The sequence below is a fragment of the Leiobunum rupestre genome, chromosome 1, assembly GCF_980474605.1.
Source record: "Leiobunum rupestre chromosome 1, qqLeiRupe1.1.hap1, whole genome shotgun sequence".
NCBI lineage: Eukaryota > Metazoa > Arthropoda > Arachnida > Opiliones > Sclerosomatidae > Leiobunum > Leiobunum rupestre.
Genome location: NC_143384.1, coordinates 44,952,386 through 44,972,912, shown reverse-complemented (window position 1 = coordinate 44,972,912; position 20,527 = coordinate 44,952,386). Strand labels below are relative to the sequence as shown.

The 20,527-nt window shown below is 37.2% G+C and overlaps 1 protein-coding gene across 2 annotated transcripts in view; it reads left to right on the top strand.

Annotated features, from left to right (window-relative positions):
• Window positions 1-18,922, top strand: part of LOC149963061 (guanylate cyclase 32E) — a 118,276-nt gene extending 99,354 nt beyond the window's left edge. Inside the window, exons 10-20 of one of the 2 annotated variants that reach the window (XM_090180361.1) lie at window positions 813-992; window positions 1,052-1,228; window positions 2,448-2,619; window positions 2,705-2,854; window positions 4,191-4,374; window positions 8,442-8,582; window positions 9,482-9,605; window positions 12,235-12,478; window positions 14,184-14,282; window positions 17,141-17,232; window positions 17,881-18,922. In XM_090180361.1, coding sequence (XP_090036487.1) covers window positions 813-992; window positions 1,052-1,228; window positions 2,448-2,619; window positions 2,705-2,854; window positions 4,191-4,374; window positions 8,442-8,582; window positions 9,482-9,605; window positions 12,235-12,478; window positions 14,184-14,282; window positions 17,141-17,232; window positions 17,881-18,855 — 2,538 coding nt within the window. In that variant the 3' untranslated portion in view covers window positions 18,856-18,922. Of the gene's footprint in view, window positions 1-812; window positions 993-1,051; window positions 1,229-2,447; window positions 2,620-2,704; window positions 2,855-4,190; window positions 4,375-8,441; window positions 8,583-9,481; window positions 9,606-12,234; window positions 12,479-14,183; window positions 14,287-17,140; window positions 17,233-17,880 lie in introns of both variants that reach the window. The other variant, XM_090180362.1, reaches the window with a different exon arrangement.
• Window positions 18,923-20,527: the final 1,605 nt, after the last annotated feature.

The window sequence follows — 20,527 nt, the reverse complement described above, 5'->3', positions numbered from 1 at the left end:
TCACTGAACACGGCCATAATTTAGGTTAAAGTTCACTAAGTAGAGTAAAAGTGGTCTAAATATAATAATCTATAATGGCTCTCTGACGACGTTATTGTTTCGCTATTTTGAATTTTAGCTTCCGTTCCCATTAATAGATGGCTCCACGCTCTCCACGAAAGCCATTTTTTTCGAAGATTCGGATAGATTCATGGCCATCTCTAATAACAGGGGCCTTTTCATAATACAGGTGGCAATGATAGAGCCGACAGTTGCTGTAAGAGGATGATAATACTGACCGAACGTCAGGGCGATTAATGGATAATCGCTAAATTTTAATTTAACTAAGTATATGTAAATATATTCTTAGTGATTTCAAGATTTTGGTTTTAATATTTAAGATTATCATCATAGAGTAACTCACTCAACATAGAATGGAAGGCCCTATGGAAGCGCATGAAACACAAATCCTAAAGGGCCAAATTATTTTCAAGGCGTGAATAAATATAGTCCGATGAGTGATGGTGTTGTTTTTACATTATTACAGTATAAACTTACGTTTTATCCAGATATTGTACATGACCTTTAGGCCAACTTATTTATTTCACGCCTCGAAAACAAGACGTTTCGTACGAAAAGTGTTCACAAGTTTCGCTGATAGCCTTCCACTCTATGTGCAGTTGGTTACTCTAAGATTATCAAATAGCTCAATCGAGAATTCTGGATTTAAACAATTTTAATATTTTCATGATGTATAGAAGCTTTACATTAAGCCTTTTGTAATTGCGTGCTATAAATTGTTAATAACGAGGTGGTCATTCTTCCGCACGCAGGGCGTCCATCCAGTGATCCGCACTAGTCAAGTGTCGTTGAGTTCCAACCCGGATGCCGACTTCCGCTACTCGGCGCTGTACACGAACATCGGCATCTACCGAGGAAGAGTGTGCGCCATCAAACGACTCCGCAAGAAGACGGTGGACATCAACCGCGCCATCAAAAAGGACTTAAAGACGGTCAGTTGGTTTTTTTTGTGAAATTTCATGGTTTTATACGTCACTCTGTTCAATTCAAGATGAGGGATCTGAGGCACGACAACCTCAACGTCTTCGTGGGTGCGTGCGTTGACCCTCCCAATTTATGCATCGTGACGGAGTACTGTGGTCGCGGCAGTTTGAAGGACATCTTGGAGAATGAGGACGTCAAGCTGGATAATATGTTCGTGGCGTCTCTTGTGGCAGATATCATTCGGGTCAGAACCGTTTCTTTGTTGTTATTAACTGACCACAGTTCAATGGTTTTTCGGTTGATAAGTTTCTATGAAAAGCTTTAATGTGGCCTTACCCGTACATTTGTTTTCTTAGTACAACCAAGATAATTAAATATATTTATATCGAGAACAAAATTTTAAAAGCAAACGATTCAGTCAGTTCCAATGTTCCAAAGCACTTACATTCCCATCCAAACCGCTAGAGCGTACACTTGGCCTTCCATGTAAAATGGAAAAGTGACACATGTTTCACACTTTTCTTTCAGGAGATATATAATGTAATTATAGTAATATTTTAACGAACGGCAAATACATGTAGTTATATCTAATCAAATCTACAATCCGAAAGTTAGTTGTTTATAAATATTGGTCAGCTTTAAACATTCAGCCAATTCGACTGTACTTAGATTTTAGAAACTTTAGTAAAGACTTCGAAGTCATCACCTGGTGGCGCGGTTTCGGTAACTATTGCCATCACTGAAAATATAATAAAATATATTCCGACTAACAAAATAATATTTACGCCTAAATTGATATTTAACTTTGTTTAGTCAATTTAATTGTGTTCTTTATTCATTTGCGTATATACTAATCTCCACCACTCTCCCCCTTTTCGGCTTTCCGTTCCTATGCAACTCGTTTTGAAATATTTAGAATTTAGGCTTAGTTTCTCTATTCGGTTTTATAGTCGCAAGCCAGATTTCCCGCACGGTACTGACGAGTCCCAAATAGGACGAAACCGGTCTACCGTTGGAATTTCTGGCTATTTTATTTAATTTCATTTAGTTTGTCACTGGAAGACCTATTTGGTCCGCGTTTCGCATCTTTTTGTTTGCTCGAAGACCTATCGGTACGAGCTATTAGTAAGTTTTTAAATTTCTTCAAATTTGTTTAGGGTTTAGCTTTATTACCCATTTTTCATAATGGACTAATCAAATTATTCGCTAATTTTATCATCCTTTATTCATTTCTACAAGATATTATCCCTTGGCTTATTCACTTTATCTCCCCCTCCCATTTATTTCTGATTACTTCACAATAAACGCATTTTTCCCTCAAGCTCATGAACGAAAATAAATAAGTTAATTTACATTTAAACCTTAAATATTTTGGGTACAATTATGATTGTGTTTCTACCACGTAAAAACTCATTAAAAATCACGGTATAAAGTTATTTTTAACGATTTATTTTGTGTTGTAGGGAATGATTTTCCTTCACGAAAGTTCGATTCGTTCTCACGGCAACCTAAAATCGTCCAACTGTCTAGTGGACAGTCGCTGGGTCTTGAAAATCTCCGACTTTGGCCTCCACGAGTTGAAGAAGGACGCCGAGGCGGGTGACGACGTCTTGGACTTCGAGAAGGAGTGTCAAAGTAAGTCACTGGCCAAAGATCCAATTACTTGCGGATAATTAGGCTACTCTGGACTTCACGTTCAGTTTTTGTCCATTGGTTGCAGAGCTTCTGTGGCGAGCTCCCGAGTTGCTGCGAGATCCCGACGCGCCGCCTTCCGGCACAAAGAAAGGCGATTCCTATTCTTTCGGGGTGGTTCTCTATGAGCTGGCTGGTCGACAGGGACCCTACGGGGATCTCAATATGACGCCATCTGGTGAGGATTTATTTTTCTAAAAATTATTTTCTTTTATTTTGACATTTTTAAAGCCTGTTTAACAATTTGAAAAAAGTTTGTGTATTTAATTCAGTTAAAGGGTGATTTTAACTAAAAGAGTATATTCTAACTTTACAAGCGCTAGTTATCCCAAGCTTCTATTAAACCAGTTTAATTTTATTTACGCTAAATTGACCCTGATTCGTCATAAAATTATTATCCTAAATAACTCGTTGTACAAACTCAAAACAATTGCCATAAAGTTAAAGGTTTCTAAAAGCGTTTGAAATTCGATAAATGCGAACTTCTGTGGGCGATACAAATCTCCACAAGCAAAGTTTCTTTAGCACCGCCCAAACCTAACTAACCTAACTGAAATAAATTCAATTTTGGCTAAATTATACACTTTGCAAAAACTACTGTCGCGTATCATCAGACATAAACGAATCAAAGTGCTTTGAAAGTGGACTAAAAATTATCGACAATTTCCTTAAAAAAGCTAACTTACATCCACGTGTTCCGTTTCCCGCGTTTGTCTTGGAACAATTGTTTAAGGAACTGTGCGTATTTTATTGACCCGATCTGGAAAGTAAAATTGCTATGTGGCGATTGTAGTTAAGGAAATATCTCCCGCCTGATAAATATAGCGTTTTAATAACTTCGGTCAGGAATCCATATCCTCTACTTGGAATGCTTATCGCGGCAGATTTTCGTCTCGATGTGGCTGATGGTTTTTTTTTTTTGACGCCACTATGTTAACTTAACAAACAACTACGCGAGAGGGGAGCGTGCGCAGTGGGGATTTTTTCTCTCGTAGGCGGGGCCAAAGCCGTCAGTGTGATCTTACCATACGCGATACACCAGGATAAGCATTCCAAGTAGAGGTATGGATTCCTGGTTCGATACATTTACTTCTGGCGCATTTGAGAACATTTATAATCCCTTTAAGCAACGCGATTAAATTCCGCGGTTCTGACGTATGAGAAGAGCTTATTGTTACAAATTGAATGGTTTTCCTTGGCGACATAATCGATTTAGGAGTTACTAATAGGCTTAAAGCAGTTTTGGAAAACGTTAGCGGCGAGCCATTGCCACTGGGCAGCTTAGGGCTTCGTAATGTAGTGAGGATAATCTTTGCGGACAAAAACCTTCTGTCGTTGACAGTTTAATAATCAATTTTTCAAACAATATTGTTAGTGTCCAATGGCTGCCCCTATAGGCTTAGAGCTCTTTTTTCCATCTTTAAGAAAGAAAGTAGATCGTGGATGTTCTTGACACGCCCTTTTAAAAGTTTGATCGAATATATTAATACATGTCTTGGAAATGTTTCGTAAAGAAATAATCAAACGAGTTATGCGACGGGTCGATGGCGGCGCCCCCTTCCGCCCACCGATGGAAACTCTGGAGAACGTGTTTGACTGCGTCAAAGAATGCCTCAAGGAATGTTGGCAAGAGGAACCAGACGCCAGACCGGATTTCAAAGCCATCCGAGAGAGACTAAGGCCCATGCGAAAAGGCATGTAAGTACTCTGTCCATTTTCCATTGGAGCCGTTACACATCGGTCACTCTGTTGCTAACGTATCTGCATTGTGAGAAGCAACGTTGCTTTGACTTTATTAGAATTTTCCGTACAACTATTGGGTAGAGTGAGAATTAATCCAATTTGAAACGTGGTTCTGCCGAAATGTAATAATAATTAAACATAATAATCAGCTAGGCTAATACCCAAGGCACCACCTTAGGCCCAACAGGAGACGCTAAAACATACTACACTTTCATCTAAACCAATGAATGAAGAGGCTTATTTTGGAATTTTAAATTGTTTTCTACGAAGTCACCTATTTTCTACAAAACAAATTTGTGAAGCACGAACAACCATTTTTGATGATGAGTGAAGAATTCAACTTGTTATAGCGAAACACTTGGAATTTTTGTTCACACGCTTCTCGAAAGGCTGTCGAGATTTCACGTGTTAACCGGTAAAAACAATTATCCATAGAGTAACCCACTCACATGGAGTGGAAGGCCCTATGAAAGCGCATGAAACATTAACCTAACTTGTTTTCGAGGCGTGAATAAATATAGTCCGAAGAGCGATGGTGTGGTTTTTACAGTTTTTAGAGTATAAACTGACTTTTTATCCAAATATTGTACAGGACCTTTAGACCAACTTGTTTATTTCACGCCTCGAAAACAGCACGATGCCTACAAAAGGCAGGTAAGTCCTATTTTGCGGAAATAATATTTTGCATACTTTTGAAAAACTAGTGCGAACTTTCAATTTTCAAGAATAGCACCCCCTCCTATATATTTGTTGTGATTGCGCTATGATATAGTATTTTTTCGCAAGGAATCTATTGCCGTTAAAATCATTTTTCGGAAATGAATACTTATGGAGATATAGTTAATTAAAAATTATCCAAAGACTATACATTGGCGCCGCGCACGAGATTGGCTCGAGCGCTGGGGGCGCGCGGCGCCTCCCCAACCCCATACTAAAAAAAGTCATGGGCCATCTATAACGTTACCTAGAGGACAGTACCAAGCCTTACGCATCAAGTATATAATTTTAAATTGACTATATATCCTTAAGTATTCATTTCCAAAAAAAATAATTATAACGGCAATAGATTCCTTGCGAAAAATACTATATTATAGGACAATCAAAACAAATATATTGGAGGGGGCGCTATTCTTGAAAATTTCCAGTTCGCACTAGTTTTGCAAAAGTATGCAAAATATTCTTTCCGCAAAATAGGTCTTGAAAATGGCCAGTTCGCACTAGTTTAGCAAAAGTATGCAAAATATTCTTTCCGCAAAATAGGTCTTGAAAATGGCCAGTTCGCACTAGTTTAGAAAAAGTATGCAAAATATTCTTTCCGCAAAATAGGTCTTGAAAATGGCCAGTTCGCACTAGTTTAGCAAAAGTATGCAAAATATTCTTTCCGCAAAATAGGTCTTGAAAATTGCCAGTTCGCACTAGTTTAGAAAAAGTATGCAAAATATTGTTTCCGCAAAATAGGACTTCCCTACGAAAAGTGTTCACAAGTTTCGCTGATAGCCTTCCACTCTTATGTGAGTGGGTAATAAGCCGAAACTGCAATGTAGTTTTAAACCTACAGTTTCCATTCCTTATCTTAATTTCTTTGCCTGTTGATCGTACGCGAACAGCCCATAGAGTAACCCACTCACAAAGAGTGGAAGGCCATCAGCGAAACTTGTTAACACTTTTCGTACGCAACGTCTTATTTTTGGGGCTTGAAATAAACAAGGTGGTCTAAAGGTCATGTACAATATCTGGATAAAAACGTAAAAGCAACACCATCGCTCTTCCGACTATATTTATTCACGCCTCGAAAACAAGTTGGCCCGTTAGGATTAATGTTTCATGCGCTTCCATATGGTCTTCGACTCTTATGTGAGTAGGTTACTCTATCGAACAACCTTTCAAGCAAGTTAAAGGGGTTTTTCTCCTATTTCTTAGGTTTCCTGTTGAGATTAACGGTAATATTTGGTATAGGGAGCTGTTGGTTTGAGTGACACAAAGGGCTTGCCACCACCTTCCTACGCGTTGTAACCCGGCCACTTGATTTAAGACCTTAAAAGTATCTAGAAAGACTGTATTAGCCTAGTTTATTGTGATTATTATTATTAATTTTAAAAACTGTTTTTTTAGATTATAGAATAATAACAATAATGCTCTAATAATAGTTCTCCGAAAAAGGGTTCAAGGAATTAAACATGAAGTTCTTAGGCATTTTAACATAAAAGCACACGTTGAATCTTACTTTGAATTTCACTCTAAAAGAACGTATTTTGACCTGCTTGATTTTCTTCTCTGTTAGCCAGGAGGCCAAATCTGATATGATTCCAGGTAAAAGGTTTTGAAATTCGGTGGTTAGGAAAGGTCTCTACTGGACGCCATTTTAAAAGAAAATTAACTCGATTTTAGTCGGTTGGAAAGTTTTGGCCACTTTGGACTTATGGACCTATAATCTTATCGCCAGAACACTTTGAGGCTTTAAAGCTTTGGTCGCAAAATAGCCTTTTATTTTTGGAAACTTGGGGCCTTTTTCTTAGATTTCTATTCTTTCATTATCCAATTTTCGAGCTCGCTCTTCCGCCGTGTGCCTTAAAGGTCAAAGCGACCGAAAAGCTTAACTTATGGCTTTTTAACCCCAAAATTTCTCCCGGGAGTCATTTTTGTACGCTACAGGCAATTTTTTCCGACTGAGAACCTCTTTTTAAAATCCACCACCCTCCTACGCATTGTAACCCGGCCACCTGATTAAAGGCAATAAAAGTCGCTCGATGACTTGGGCCTAAGGTGGTGCCAAGGGTAATAGCCTAGCTGATTCTTATTATTATTATTATTATTATTATCATTATTAAATCGAGCGACGCCAATCTCTGAATCATTTTAATATTTCGTTTAATGCTATAGCTAATAACAATAAACTATGCTACTAGACAAAGTTTTTATCGCGAGGTCTAAATCTGTAATTTACCAAAATTTACCATTCGTAAATTACGCATTAACTTTGTGGTAAATCAATTAGTAAATTTCCAAAAACAAATGTAAATTTTGAGTAGTTTAACCAATAGACCGATACATTTATGCGAATAAGAGAAGCCCATAAAAGATTCGTTGTTCAATACTAGTCTAACCAGATGGCGCCAATGTAGAAAACGTCTAAAACCGCGAAGTATGGATTTTCATGTTGGTTTTTATGCAGAATTTGTGCTGAGTATAGTATTTAAAAAAGACATCGCTTAAAGTGTTGATAATTGTTTTTTTATACGTGTATTAAACTGCCAAGTTATATCGACACTGTTTATTTATTACGATAAATTGGTCTCGCGTTAGGTTAGTTAATATATAAAATGGTGATTTAAATGTATTGGAGTAGCTCGCACTCGAAAATGCTTTTAACCTAATAACATCAGTGGCGGAGGAATAGGCGGTACAGGGGTACATTTTACCCTCTCAAATTTTAGTCGAGGGGTTTTTGTATTCAAAGTTGCACTTTTAAGAATTCCTTAAACCACACTTCGGTCTATAAAGTTTTTTAAATACATTCGAATTATTGAAAACAATCCGACACAATAGTTATATTATATGTAGTTATCTACAAAATATTAATATACTTTATGTAATTTCATAAATTAAGATTATGAAAATAGTTTAGTTAGATACTCCATTAGATTACTATTCTATTTACGTGTAAATTACTAATCAATGTAACATTTTGAAAAGCAAATCCATAAGCAAAATCTTCAGCTTTTTCGGGGGCTAAGAAAACTCTGGGGGCTTCCCTGGAGTTACAGTTCAAATATAAGGTGGGTTGGCGGTGTGGTTAGCACTTTCACATCGCAGTAAGAGGAGCCGGGTTCGATTTCAGCTTGTGGCACTGTGAGAAAACTAGCCTAGCTGGTTATAATTATTATATTTTCCATCCGTTGCCAATGAATATTATTTTTGTAAACGTGAAATGGAAAAATATTTTTCAAGTAGTCTGGAAATAGATTTCCCTTCAGCATTCGTATGCCGTTTACAGTTGTTCTTTTTTGTTTGTGTTGGCACAGGAAACCGAATATCTTCGACAACATGTTGGCCATGATGGAGAAATACGCGAATAATTTGGAGGCGCTGGTGGACGAGCGCACGTACCAACTGATCGAAGAGAAGAAGAAAACGGAAGCTCTGCTCTACGAAATGTTGCCCAAGTAAGCGAACAACTGATCATACACTTCCTTAGCCAGATGTTATTTGTTTATGAAGGAAGAGTTCATCATTATGGAATTATCCTTTTTGGGGAAATCTATTTTATAACAGAAATATTTATAGATGAGGTATTCGTTCAATTTATTGGTAATCTTAGTATATCAAGTTAATTTAAATTGTAAAATTGCAAATATCCACCGAATAATTGAAAATATCTTAAAAGTTCACTGAAAATTTCAAATTTGGAAGTGTCCGAATTTAACTTTGAAAAGCCCAAAAATGTTCACCGACAATTTTAAATTTGAAAATGTCTTGAAATGTGCGAGGATCGTTGAAAAATCTTAGAATTTCCACGGCAAAATTAAATTGCATTGAAACATCAACGTACAAATTGAAAATGTCTAATGAGATTATGTTTGTTCACGAAAATATTGCAAATAACTAAGTACTGACAATTTTTCAAACACATTTCATAGCTATTTTACAAAATGAAGGTATTATTTCATGTTTAGGACCTAGGTGGGATTAAAACTAAGCTAGAACAATCCAAATTTTTAAAAATTCAAATATTCTATATTTCATTATATCAAGTCCACATTTTTCTTTGAATACGCTAATTACAGTTACTGAGTTCAAAAATTAATATTTTTGACTAGCATACTCAAATATTTCCGAAGACCTAAAAAGTCTTGTGTTTTACGGACTTTTCGTAAAGGCCAGAAAATGACTTTATCGCGAGTGTGTGCATAGGAAAGACATTTTTCATTTGCTCAACGATTTTTTCTGACAGTAAAAGACGATGCTGTATTTGACTCCGAGGAGTTACGGAGTGTGTGTGCTTTGGTGTAAGTGTAAAATTTTCTAATCAACTTCCTTTTATTTGTCCTTGTCTCCGTCACAGGTACGTGGCGGACCAGTTGAAACAAGGCCACAAAGTTGAAGCCGAATCCTTCGATTCCGTTACAATTTATTTCAGCGACATCGTTGGTTTCACCAGCATGTCGGCGCAGAGTTCCCCGTTGCAGGTACAATCAGCTTTTATCAGATTTCCGAAGTGGTAATAGTCAGGTGGCAAAAAGTAGTAAATACCGACATGGCGAATAATACTTTTGCTGGCTAATATGCCAAATAGTGACCAATAATAAATTTTAATAAAAATAAAAAAACGTACCAAAGAAAAATATATTTGTGCTAATTTAGATTAATATACTGGATTAGTTGCCATGTTTTGGGCTAGAAACTAAATTATAGCCCTATAGAGTTATTTCTTTTGGCTATTTTTCAACGATTTTTCCTGAGTTTGAATTCGTCTGCTATATATCTTTGAAGTGTTTTTAATGGTTCTTTTGTGAAAAACTGAAACATTTTCTCACATGCAAGTGATGCTACATATCTGAAAGATATTATTTACATCATTTAATGCATTCACTGATTATTAGTCACTAATTGTCACTTTTAGCCATATTTGCCACTTTTTGCCATATTTACCACCTTTTTGCCATTGATATGGACTTTATTCTAAAAAAGTGGAATTTAGGTTACACTGGGTTTTATCTTCATAGCCAATTAAATTCTGTAATAAGAGTCAGCTTTCTTAAAAATCGAAAATAGACCTTAGACGGTTTAAAATCAAATTGAATATTGATGAAGTTATTATTTTCGCCAGCCAAGTATAATGAATTAACCAAGCAGATAATCAATCAAACAAATTTAATTTATTAAAGCAACATATTATTTCATAAACCGAACACTGGAGAACAAACGAAGTCGATTTTGTGAACTAGCAGCGTGTTATCAGAATGAGAACCACTGTATTAAAACTTCCTAAAAACCATACTCCAGCGCGAATGCAAAAAAAAAATAGTCATCGTTTAGTTTTTATCTTCAACAAATATTCGGAAACCCTAACATAAAATTTGCTTTAAATCAATTAATATGGTAGAAAATCTTGAAAACCCCTTTTTAAAATACAATCCCAAAATCTGTTTTAATATCGCCGTGAAGGTTTTTAAAATGTTCGGGATAAGAAATTCCATACACAAAGTTCAGTCTCCTGGCAAACAAAATGTCCACAACAGCAACTTCTCTAAAATAGTGTTGTAAGCCGCAAAATTTTCTGCGAAAAATGACCGAGGCCTTTTTTCCGGAAAATTTTCCGTATTTTTCCGAAAAAAATTAAAAAAAAGCTTTCATTCCATGGTTAGGCTAAATTTTTTTGCAAATTTAAATAAAGCGGAATTTTCGCCACATTTTTTCGAATCTCAAAGTAAAACTAAACCTCTAGGCTAGCTTTAAACTGATTAACAATGTAGCACTAATAATGTTTTGTAGTATGTTTTCTGTTATTAGACGTTTTAATCTATAAAAAGTTAAAAACATTAAAACCCTTAAAAATTTATTTATGTTTAAATGTTTTTCCGGAAAATTTTCTGGAGATTTTTTCGCATTTTATTTTTCCGGAAAATTAAGAACACTACTCTAAACAAAGCCACTGTGTAGTAGGCGACAGTCTCCGGAGGTACGAGAGATTTTTACAATGTCTATCATAGCACCACTTGTCAGAACGAAGCTACACCCCTGAACGTACAAGCAGCTTTGACAGTTTGGTGGGTTCGGATAATAAGTAAGCAGGCATGGTTCATGAAGGAAAGAGGATGAGGCGCAGGTGTTTCGATCGATACAGCAATGCCCGTCAGAGACCACCTTCCCATTGTGATCAGGATCAAAATGCTTCCAGAAAAGTCTGTCAAAAGTATTTCTGGATAAGCCATGTCTTCTAGAAAGAGTAACGCAGAGGCCAAGTTTTCTATCCGCCAAAAGAAGCTTAACTCTCGCGAAAGAATATTTGGTGTCGTCAACGTTCATACATTTATTCCGAGATATCAATCATGGCATAATTTTATAGGTTCAATTTAAATAATTTAAAAGTGTCCAAAACGATTCATTGACATTCTGACGGGTTCATTGCTGTAGATATTTTGACCAGTATCTGCCTTTTTCCACGAACGTTTATTGAAAATTTAGCAATAGCCTACTATCAAAAGTAAATGAACCGAAGTTATCAGACTGCTATACTCCCCATGTTGGAGGCGTTTTCCTTACTAAGTTACATTTGGACCTCGAATTGGAAATTTTGCGCGCTCCCAGGCCGAAAAAAAACTTTTTGCTTTTATGAAACCACTTTTTATAGAAAAAGCTATACCCACAATTCCCAAGTGCAATTTATCGCGTCAAAAGACGGGGATGGGAATGAAATTTTATGTGACTCGATTTTATCATCGTTTTCATAAGGAAAACGCCCTCCGATTCTGAGCGCTTTATTTCGATAACTTCGGTTCATTTACTTCCGCTACTATGGTATACGTTTTAAGCGAATAGCATTAAGAATACTTTCTGGTTGTGTTTAAAAACCAATGCACGAGAAGATTAAAAGTGCCCATACTTATAGACATTATTTTCGTTATGATATTAATACGTGAGCATCCATTTGGCGGTTGAGAACGCAACATTTTCCAATTGAAAGATGCTTCTTGACGCTAAATGAACACCCAGAACTCTTATGGGAATTTCAATCGAACCAATTCGTTAGCTTAAGAAATACATTGATTAAGCTAATATTTCTTTATCGTCTCCTATCCTTACTTCCGGCTGCAGGTAGTAGATTTCCTGAACGATCTGTACACGTGTTTCGACTCGATCATCGGGAACCACGACGTCTACAAAGTGGAGACCATCGGCGACGCGTACATGGTGGTGTCCGGGCTTCCGGTGCGGAACGGGGACAACCACGCCGGACAAGTGGCTTCCTTGGCCCTGAGTCTCTTAGAAGCCGTCAAAAAATTCCAAATTCGACACCGACCGGGAGACAAACTCATGCTGAGGATAGGAATACACTCGGGTAAATCACATTCCGAACATTATACTTTATCGCTTGTGTGGATTTCTGATTTTTTTATATGAAATGATCCATTAGTCATGCTTTGAAATTAATTAATAATCGAGATATTCGATAATAAATTTTAGTCTTAAAGAAAATTTATATTTTACAAAATTTTTAAATGGTATTATCAGGGTGACCATTCTTCCTTTATTTTAAAACTTTCCCTATATTTCAATGCTTTCCTTTTCCTATAATTTATTTCGAATTTCCCGCGTTCCTAGTTCGTTTTTCGTAACACAGATGGCGCTCAATGTACTAAATCCCTTTGATAAAATGTAAACTGCTTCTCCATAGAACTGCACTGAAAGGAATTAAGAATATCGTCGTCTGCTTAAAAACAGTTCGTTTTATATGAAAAGAAATTTAAATTTTATTTCTGCAAATTTTTCTACACGTCCCTGTATTATCAAAGATAATACTCCTATTTTCTGTTGAATTTCCGATATTCCTATAAATTGTTTTGGGTTTTTCAGTGGTAACCCTGTATTATATTTTTTTTAAATATTGGACAATCCTTTACATTCTTTCGAAATGTGTTTCGTGTTAACCATCACCCCATTTCACTTCAGAGTGTAAATATGTTTCTCTCAAGGTACAGTTTGAACATGGACTAATTAACACAGTCCATGGTTTGAAGCATGCCTTTATAAATCTTAGCGCCGTATTCTCCCGAGCTTCGTCTCATTCGGAAATAATTATTGAAATAGACACAGCTTAATTTTCCTCTTACATCAAAATTGATTTATATTAGAAATTTAAATAGATACCCTATAAAATAAAGAAACGGAAAGCGAACAAATATCAGTCTATTATTTGAGAAACCTATTTTCAGGGTTGGAAAAAAACCGGTTTTTAATAAAACCCAAAAACCCTTTTTTTTTGGTTTAAACAAGGGTTTTTTTTATTTTTAAGCATGTTTTTCTAAACACTTCGTTATTTTACTTTTAATATATTTTTCGCTTTGGTTTACCTGTGCATGCATATTACCAGAAGTAAATGATTTACTTCTGATATTACCAATCAACTAATTATTATGAGTAGTAAAAAATATGCCTAGAATAAACCATGCACAATTTAATTTTGTATAAATGAAGGGTGACCAGGAAAATGCCTTGAAAATTTTATAAAAAAGAGGAAATTTTCAAGCGAATTAAAGGAAAATATAGAAAAAACCATAAGCAAAAAAAAAGGATTCTTATCTAGAAACAGTAGATACAATAGAGTTAAAGATAGGATGAAGAAGGGTACACGACGACGCGAAATGTTTTTGGGTTATATACTACACGAGAAAACCTAAGGAATTTATAGGAAGGTCTTGAAAATATAGGAAATGTGGTCACCTTGTAAATGTTTTAGAAATGTAATCATTTCGGTAAGAAAATGTACAAACATTTTGGAATAATTTTTAGTTAACTAAAAAACCAAATTATTAAAAAAATCATACGGTTTAAACCATGATTTAAACCATGGTTTAATCCAGTGTAGTTTATACCAGCCAACCCGGCCAATTTTTCACAAGATTTGACTGGTACTAAAAATTAAGTTAAATTTCTGCTTAAAATGTCCCGAAATTTAGGTTTATATTTAACACGTGGTTAAGGCATATTAAATTATCACATTGTACAATTTAACCTCGAATATATATATTTGGTGTATTTGGCAGGTCCAGTGTGCGCCGGTGTGGTGGGCTTGAAGATGCCTCGCTACTGCCTGTTCGGGGACACCGTCAACACGGCGTCGAGGATGGAATCGACTGGATTGCGTCGGTCTTAAAACCTTTCTTTCGCCATCTCAGACACATCTCGAAAGGAAGCGGAAAAATCCATCCCGAGACGCGCGAGAACGGGCCAGGTTTCAATATTTTGACACCAGATGTCGTTGTAAAATATTTCTCTCGAGAGCCAGCAATCGTGTCGCGTTGGGCTGGATAAGGATCGGCTGACTCGATTCCACATAAGAAGTAGGAGAATACGACACCCCCCAAAAAAGGGCCAAAATAGAAAGGGAAATAATCTTTATATACGGGCCCAGAAAATAGCATTTTCAAAGGCAAAAGGGAAACTGCGTTTTTGTCACCTCGGAAAAACACTCCACCTTCTCAAAATGACACGATTTTTTCAAGGAATCTAGGAATCTAGTTTGATTTGCATACATGTATATTGAGTTTTGACGTTGTAAATAGCCTCACTCGGGGAAATGGATGCAAAATCAATTGAATGTTTGAAGCAACCCTACTTTCAGCCTCTAGTCATTGATATCGTGTCGCTTTTGTAGGGAATTTCATTTCTTGTCGTTTTGTAGGCGCCAGATGTTTCCGTTATTCACCGGAGTTAGATCTAGCATAGTGTTTTGTTTACAATACGCCCGTCTTTTACAAAAGAAAACAAATGATGCTAGAGTTTTTGTCTTGAATGAAAGAATATCTTGTTATTTATTATAAAAAGTAAATGAATCAAAGTTATGATAACGCGTTATGTCCTTCGTTTAAGCTAGGAGCAACAAACACAAGGAGAACGCAGCTAGCCTTTAAACACGCTAACGCAGTGTTGTGTACAAATTTCATTGAACTAACCTTTACGCTGAACGTTTTACGGGCGGGGGGAAGACCATTTCCGAATTTTCCCCAGCAGGCGCTAAAGCGTCTGGCGGCTCTGGCCAATGAAAAATGTACGACTTTTGACGGGTTGCGTTCTCCTTGTGTGGGGTGCTGTTTTTGTTACTCCTAGGCTTAAGGCAGTTTTTATTTGCGAAACTGCTTAAGTTCTCCTTTTACAATTGGCAGTTTTAATTTATTCGAAGATAAATTATAATAATTCCTTCTGTGTTGAGTTTGGGAGTTATCTCCTCACTGGTTTAGAGATGTTCGATTTTCCCTGGCCATAAAAACGTGTTGAGGTTAACGGTAATGGTAAGCGAAGGGAACGGTTGGCACGCGTCACACACATCATACGCAGTAAATGGCTTTCAAATCGAATTATTCATTGTTCATTCTACCTGTATATCAGAGGGCCAAGTCCTCATGCAACTTATAGCCTTCTTTTAAAAGTCGCTAGTGGACTTGGGAATAAGCTGGTTTGGATTAATGTGATCATTATCGCTATTATACCATGTACACGTTACCTCAACGTTGCAGTTGCACCCAATGGTAGCGAGTGTAGAAGTACGTCATTTTAAGTTCACTAGGGAAACTAGGGAAGAGAACACGGAACGTGTACAGGGAAAAGTACAGGGTATTTGCCCTGGGTCCATTTTTATTTTAAGGTGGGGTGGCGGAGTGGTTAGCACTTTCGCCTCGCAGCAAGAGGAGCCGGGTTCGATCCCAGCTTGTGGCACTGGATGAAAACTCGGAACAAATCCTTCTGCGTTGAGTTTGCATGTTCTCTCCCCACTGGTTTAAGGGGTTCCCCCCGAGATCTTCGGTTTCCCCTTCCATAAAAACTTGTCGAGGTTAACGGTAATAGTTAGTGTAGGGAGCTGTTGGCTTGCAGGGCTTGCCACCACCCTCATACGCATTGTAACCCGGCTACCTGAATTAAAAGGCTTTAAAAGTCGCTCGATGACTTAGGCCTAGGGTGGTGCCTTGGGTATTAGCCTAGCTGATATTTGTCTATTCTTTAACTAATTACTAAATTTAAAATGCCCCCATTGTTTTCTGGACAGTTTCAATACCGTTGGTTCGTTTACGTCTTTTGTTATATATCTTTCGTAAAAGCAATTTAATTCTAAAATTTATCTCTTGAGTTTCTTGTGCTTAAGTCAATTAATATGTTCAAGATTTAATTGAAATAACGTTTGATGAAATTCAACCTAGTGCCTTTTATCAAAGTATACAAGCAATGAACTTCAATAGTATGTGGTAAATATTTGTTCACTCGCAAAAATATTTTTTAACTGATATTAAAAATGGATAGCGTAAATACTTTAGCTGACTCTATCAGTAAAATATTTTCGCTGAAATGACCTCTAGTCTTAATCGCTTGAGCTGTCTCCTTTGGGAAATTATAGCCGCTTTTTGGATAAGATTGAAACTTGGCTCGAATATGTCGGGTTATAACTTCCTTCGAGTTGTTCTCAAAGAATACTTTTCTACAGGGTTGGCAAGAACCCGCCAGACTTACTTGAGCCACCCTGGATTTAACCAGATTTAACCACCGAATAAAAGCCATGGTTAAAACCACTTTTATTTTTTAAAAAAATATTGAGAAATGTATTAGAAATATTGCAAAAACTAAAACTTAACCTTCACTTTTTTGTCGTAAGTAATGAGAGCTAGATATAAGCAATAGGGGTATCTTAAAATTCATTTTGCGCGTGAAAATACGCCGCCATGTTAGGGTAAAAAGCATTTAAATAAGTCTTCTATACCTCACAATGTAAAGGTACTGTTACTCGCAAAAACGTAATCTTGAAATCTGGCAATTGAGCATTTTCGAAGTAATGAGGACTAGATATAAGCAATTTGAGCATTTTTTATTAATGGCTTTAACCGATTTAAACCATCGGTTGCATCCGGTATTAACGATACAGGATTTTGAATTTTTTAAAAAAGCCGGTTTTTTGCCGACCTTGCTTTTCTATTGTGTTTTGGCTCATATTTTGTTGTTTTAATTATCTGTCCAGCTTTACGGATTCATTGCAGTTCCGCTTGCAAACTCATTCTCGATAAGCTGGGAGGATACGTTCTCGAAGACCGAGGCGTTATATCCATCAAGGTAATTACTTAAGCTTTTGACGCCTGATTTGCAGACAGAATGAAATGACGGTGAAGTACAGGGCAAGGTGGTTCATTAGATAGTCGAACGTTAAACGTATTTCATCCAAATGCCACCTAATTTCAGTCAAATGAGAGGGCTACAGTCTTTGGTCGCAAAATCTTTTTGATTGGTTATAGCTAACGCAGGATTTAGCATATTTTATACCACATATGTGTGTCACTTCAGGGCAGCGTTACTGACTAGGAAATATAAGCAAATGCCTAAGGCACATACTTTTGGAGGTCCCGAATTGTGAAGGGTACCATTTTTTAAGAGAAAACATAAAATGCTTCATTGTGACCTGGTTGGAATACTGCCTAGAGCCCGGAAAACTGCTAACGGGACCCAGTGTCAGTTAGTCATTATAATAATATAATACGCTTTTACGGAGCTTAGATCTGATCAACCCCTAAAGCAAAAAATATTTAAAGAGAAAGTTGCAAAGTATTCGTTACCGCCCTACTTTTGCTATTAAACGAAGCGCTTACGTTGAAAAACCCAAATATAAAGTTTCGTTGCTTTCTCCTTGTGTTTATTGCTCCTAGATGGAACCGACACATTATGTTTTAGTTTTTTAAGACAGTAACTCTGTGTATTTCGATGAAGGGGAAAGGTGACATGAGGACGTATTGGCTGCTTGGAGAGAGCGAAGAACGTCGTCTGGCTTGCGCGAGCGTGCAAGAAACGACGCCTCTGAAACCTGGCTCACCCTTAAGCTTTGCCTTCGACAACAGCCGGAATCCGGAAGACTTACGTTCCCCAGTGAAGCCCCTCCGCGGTTCGATGAGGAAGAACTCAGCGTCTACGCCATCTCGGGTACTGTCTGCGTGCAGCCCTAAAAGCTCTGGTCACTCCACGCCTAGCATCTCTACCTCGCCCGTGTCCCTGGACTCGAAACGGATTCGATTCGCGGAATCGACGTCCTTGGCGCCTCAAATGCGTCGCGCCAGCAGCAACGAAGTGCCCTTTCGGGAGATGGCGCCGTCTCGCGAACCCAGTTCCTTCTTACGCGGTAAGCGAAGTTCCTGTCCTTGTTTGGACACCGAATGCGAATGTCCCAGAGAAGCCGGTTCTAGTCAGTCCCTTTCCAACCCCGTCGACCGGGGTCTATCTTTGTCCAAATCCGAAGACGCCGTCGAAGTGTTGCCCTTCGCTGAGCACCGCGTCAGTCGAACTTTGCTGCCCATGTTTCTGTTCGGCGCCCGCAGCGTGTCCGACACCTTGCCCCTCTTGGCGCGCTCGCCCTTGACCGCCTGCGACGACTACGACACGACCGTCACCGAACTCTCCGACGTGACGAGCGACGGTGGCCTGATGCAATTGAAAGGCTACGACCGGCTGCGCAATTTGTTGCAGGATTGCGATCGACGCAAAACGGTGATCGAACACTGGGAAAGCGAACCATTCCTGACGGTGCATCCGCCGGTCCACGAGGTCGAACAGAACGGCGGGTCGCGCTCGTCGCTCTGGGTGAAGAAACATTTGGAGGAGGTGCCCTTGCGCGAGATCGGCCACAAGGCCAAAAGACAGTGCCTCGAGTTCAAATGCTTCGACGAGAAATCGGACGGTGTTGAAAATTGACATTGTAAAATTGTGTAAGTCACGTAGTTACGCGGTTTAATTTATTTAATTTAATTTAAAATAAAATATATATATTTCTTTGAATCATTACCATTTTTTACTGTTGGAGCTCCTATTTTGTTACAGCCATAGTCACCAACTCGAATCACATTGCGGATCATGTCAAAATTCTCAGATCACGGTCAAATTTGAGGGCTACTGCTAATTTCGTAGTCATCAGCGTAAAAGGTGTCTCGGATCACAGATCAATGTTGAAATATTGACCCACTAGTTAAACCTCCGAATTTGGCGGATTACGATCAAAATCACTTTCTTGACACTAGAAAAAATGAAATAAAATGGCGGACGGTCTACTGAATTGGGGGTTAAAAGAGCTCGATCTTTTTGACAATTTAGAAGAAATCGAAGTGATTAGGCGGCCTAGAAGGATTTTTAACAATAAACGCAATGATCTTAATTATTTAGATGATTATGAATTTCTACAGCGTTATCGTTTAACAAAATATACTGTAGTTCAAATAGTAGAAATGGTTAGGCCTAGGATAGAATACGCCACTGACAGAAACAACGCATTATCTCCGTCGCTTCAAGTGCTTATTGCATTACGATTCTACGCAACTGGAACATTTCAAATATAATGTGGTGATTTATAATATAATTTATAATAGCTATATGAATATAATTTATAATAGCTTTCCCTTACCAAAATGGGAGTCTTACTTTAGTCGCCAATAAGTCTCAATGTAGGATCAAGGATTTTTAAGTATTATGTAAGCATAAAAAACTGAGACCAGAATTGTGGGTCCTAAATAAAATCTATTTTAGTCTCAATAAAAGAGATTTATTATTATATATTTAAATGAAACTCATTTTAGTCTCAGTTAGGAAGACTCATTTCTGGAGACTTGAAAGAAGCTTAATTGAGAGTTGATTATGAGTTACAATACTAGATAAAAATTAGAGTCATTTGAGACTTCACTTTAGTCTAATATGGGGAGACTAATTTCTGGGGACTTGAAAGAGGCTTATTTGAGAGTTGATTATGATTTACAATATTATATTAAAATAAGAGTCATTTAAGACTTCACTTTAGTCTCATATTTGAAGACTCATATTTGGGGACTTGAAAGAGACTTAATTGAGAGTTTACTATGGGTTAGGATTTTAGATAAAAATAAGAGTTATTTAAGACTTCACTTTAATATCATATGGGGAGACTAATTTTTGGGGACTTGAAAGAGGCTTATTTGAGAGTTGATTATGAGTAACAATATTATATTAAAATAAGAGTCATTTAAGACTTCACTTTAGTCTCATATTTGAAGACTCATATTTGGGGACTTGAAAGAGACTTAATTGAGCGTTTACTATCGTTTAGAATTTTAGATAAAAATAAGAGTCATTTAAGACTTTACTTAAGTCTCATATGGGGGGATTAATTTCTGAGGACTTGATACGTAATTGAGAGTTGCTTAGAGGTAACAATTTGAAGTTAAACTAAAAGTAATCGTAAATTCCATGTTAAACTTTCGACTAGATTCTATTATCTAGCTATTTTGGTAGTGTTATCTAAAATGAGTTTCCCTCACGTGCCGCGCAATTGATATAAATATATGTACATTAGTCCAAACAATACACCATTATAAAATTAGATATTTAGAATATAATTTTT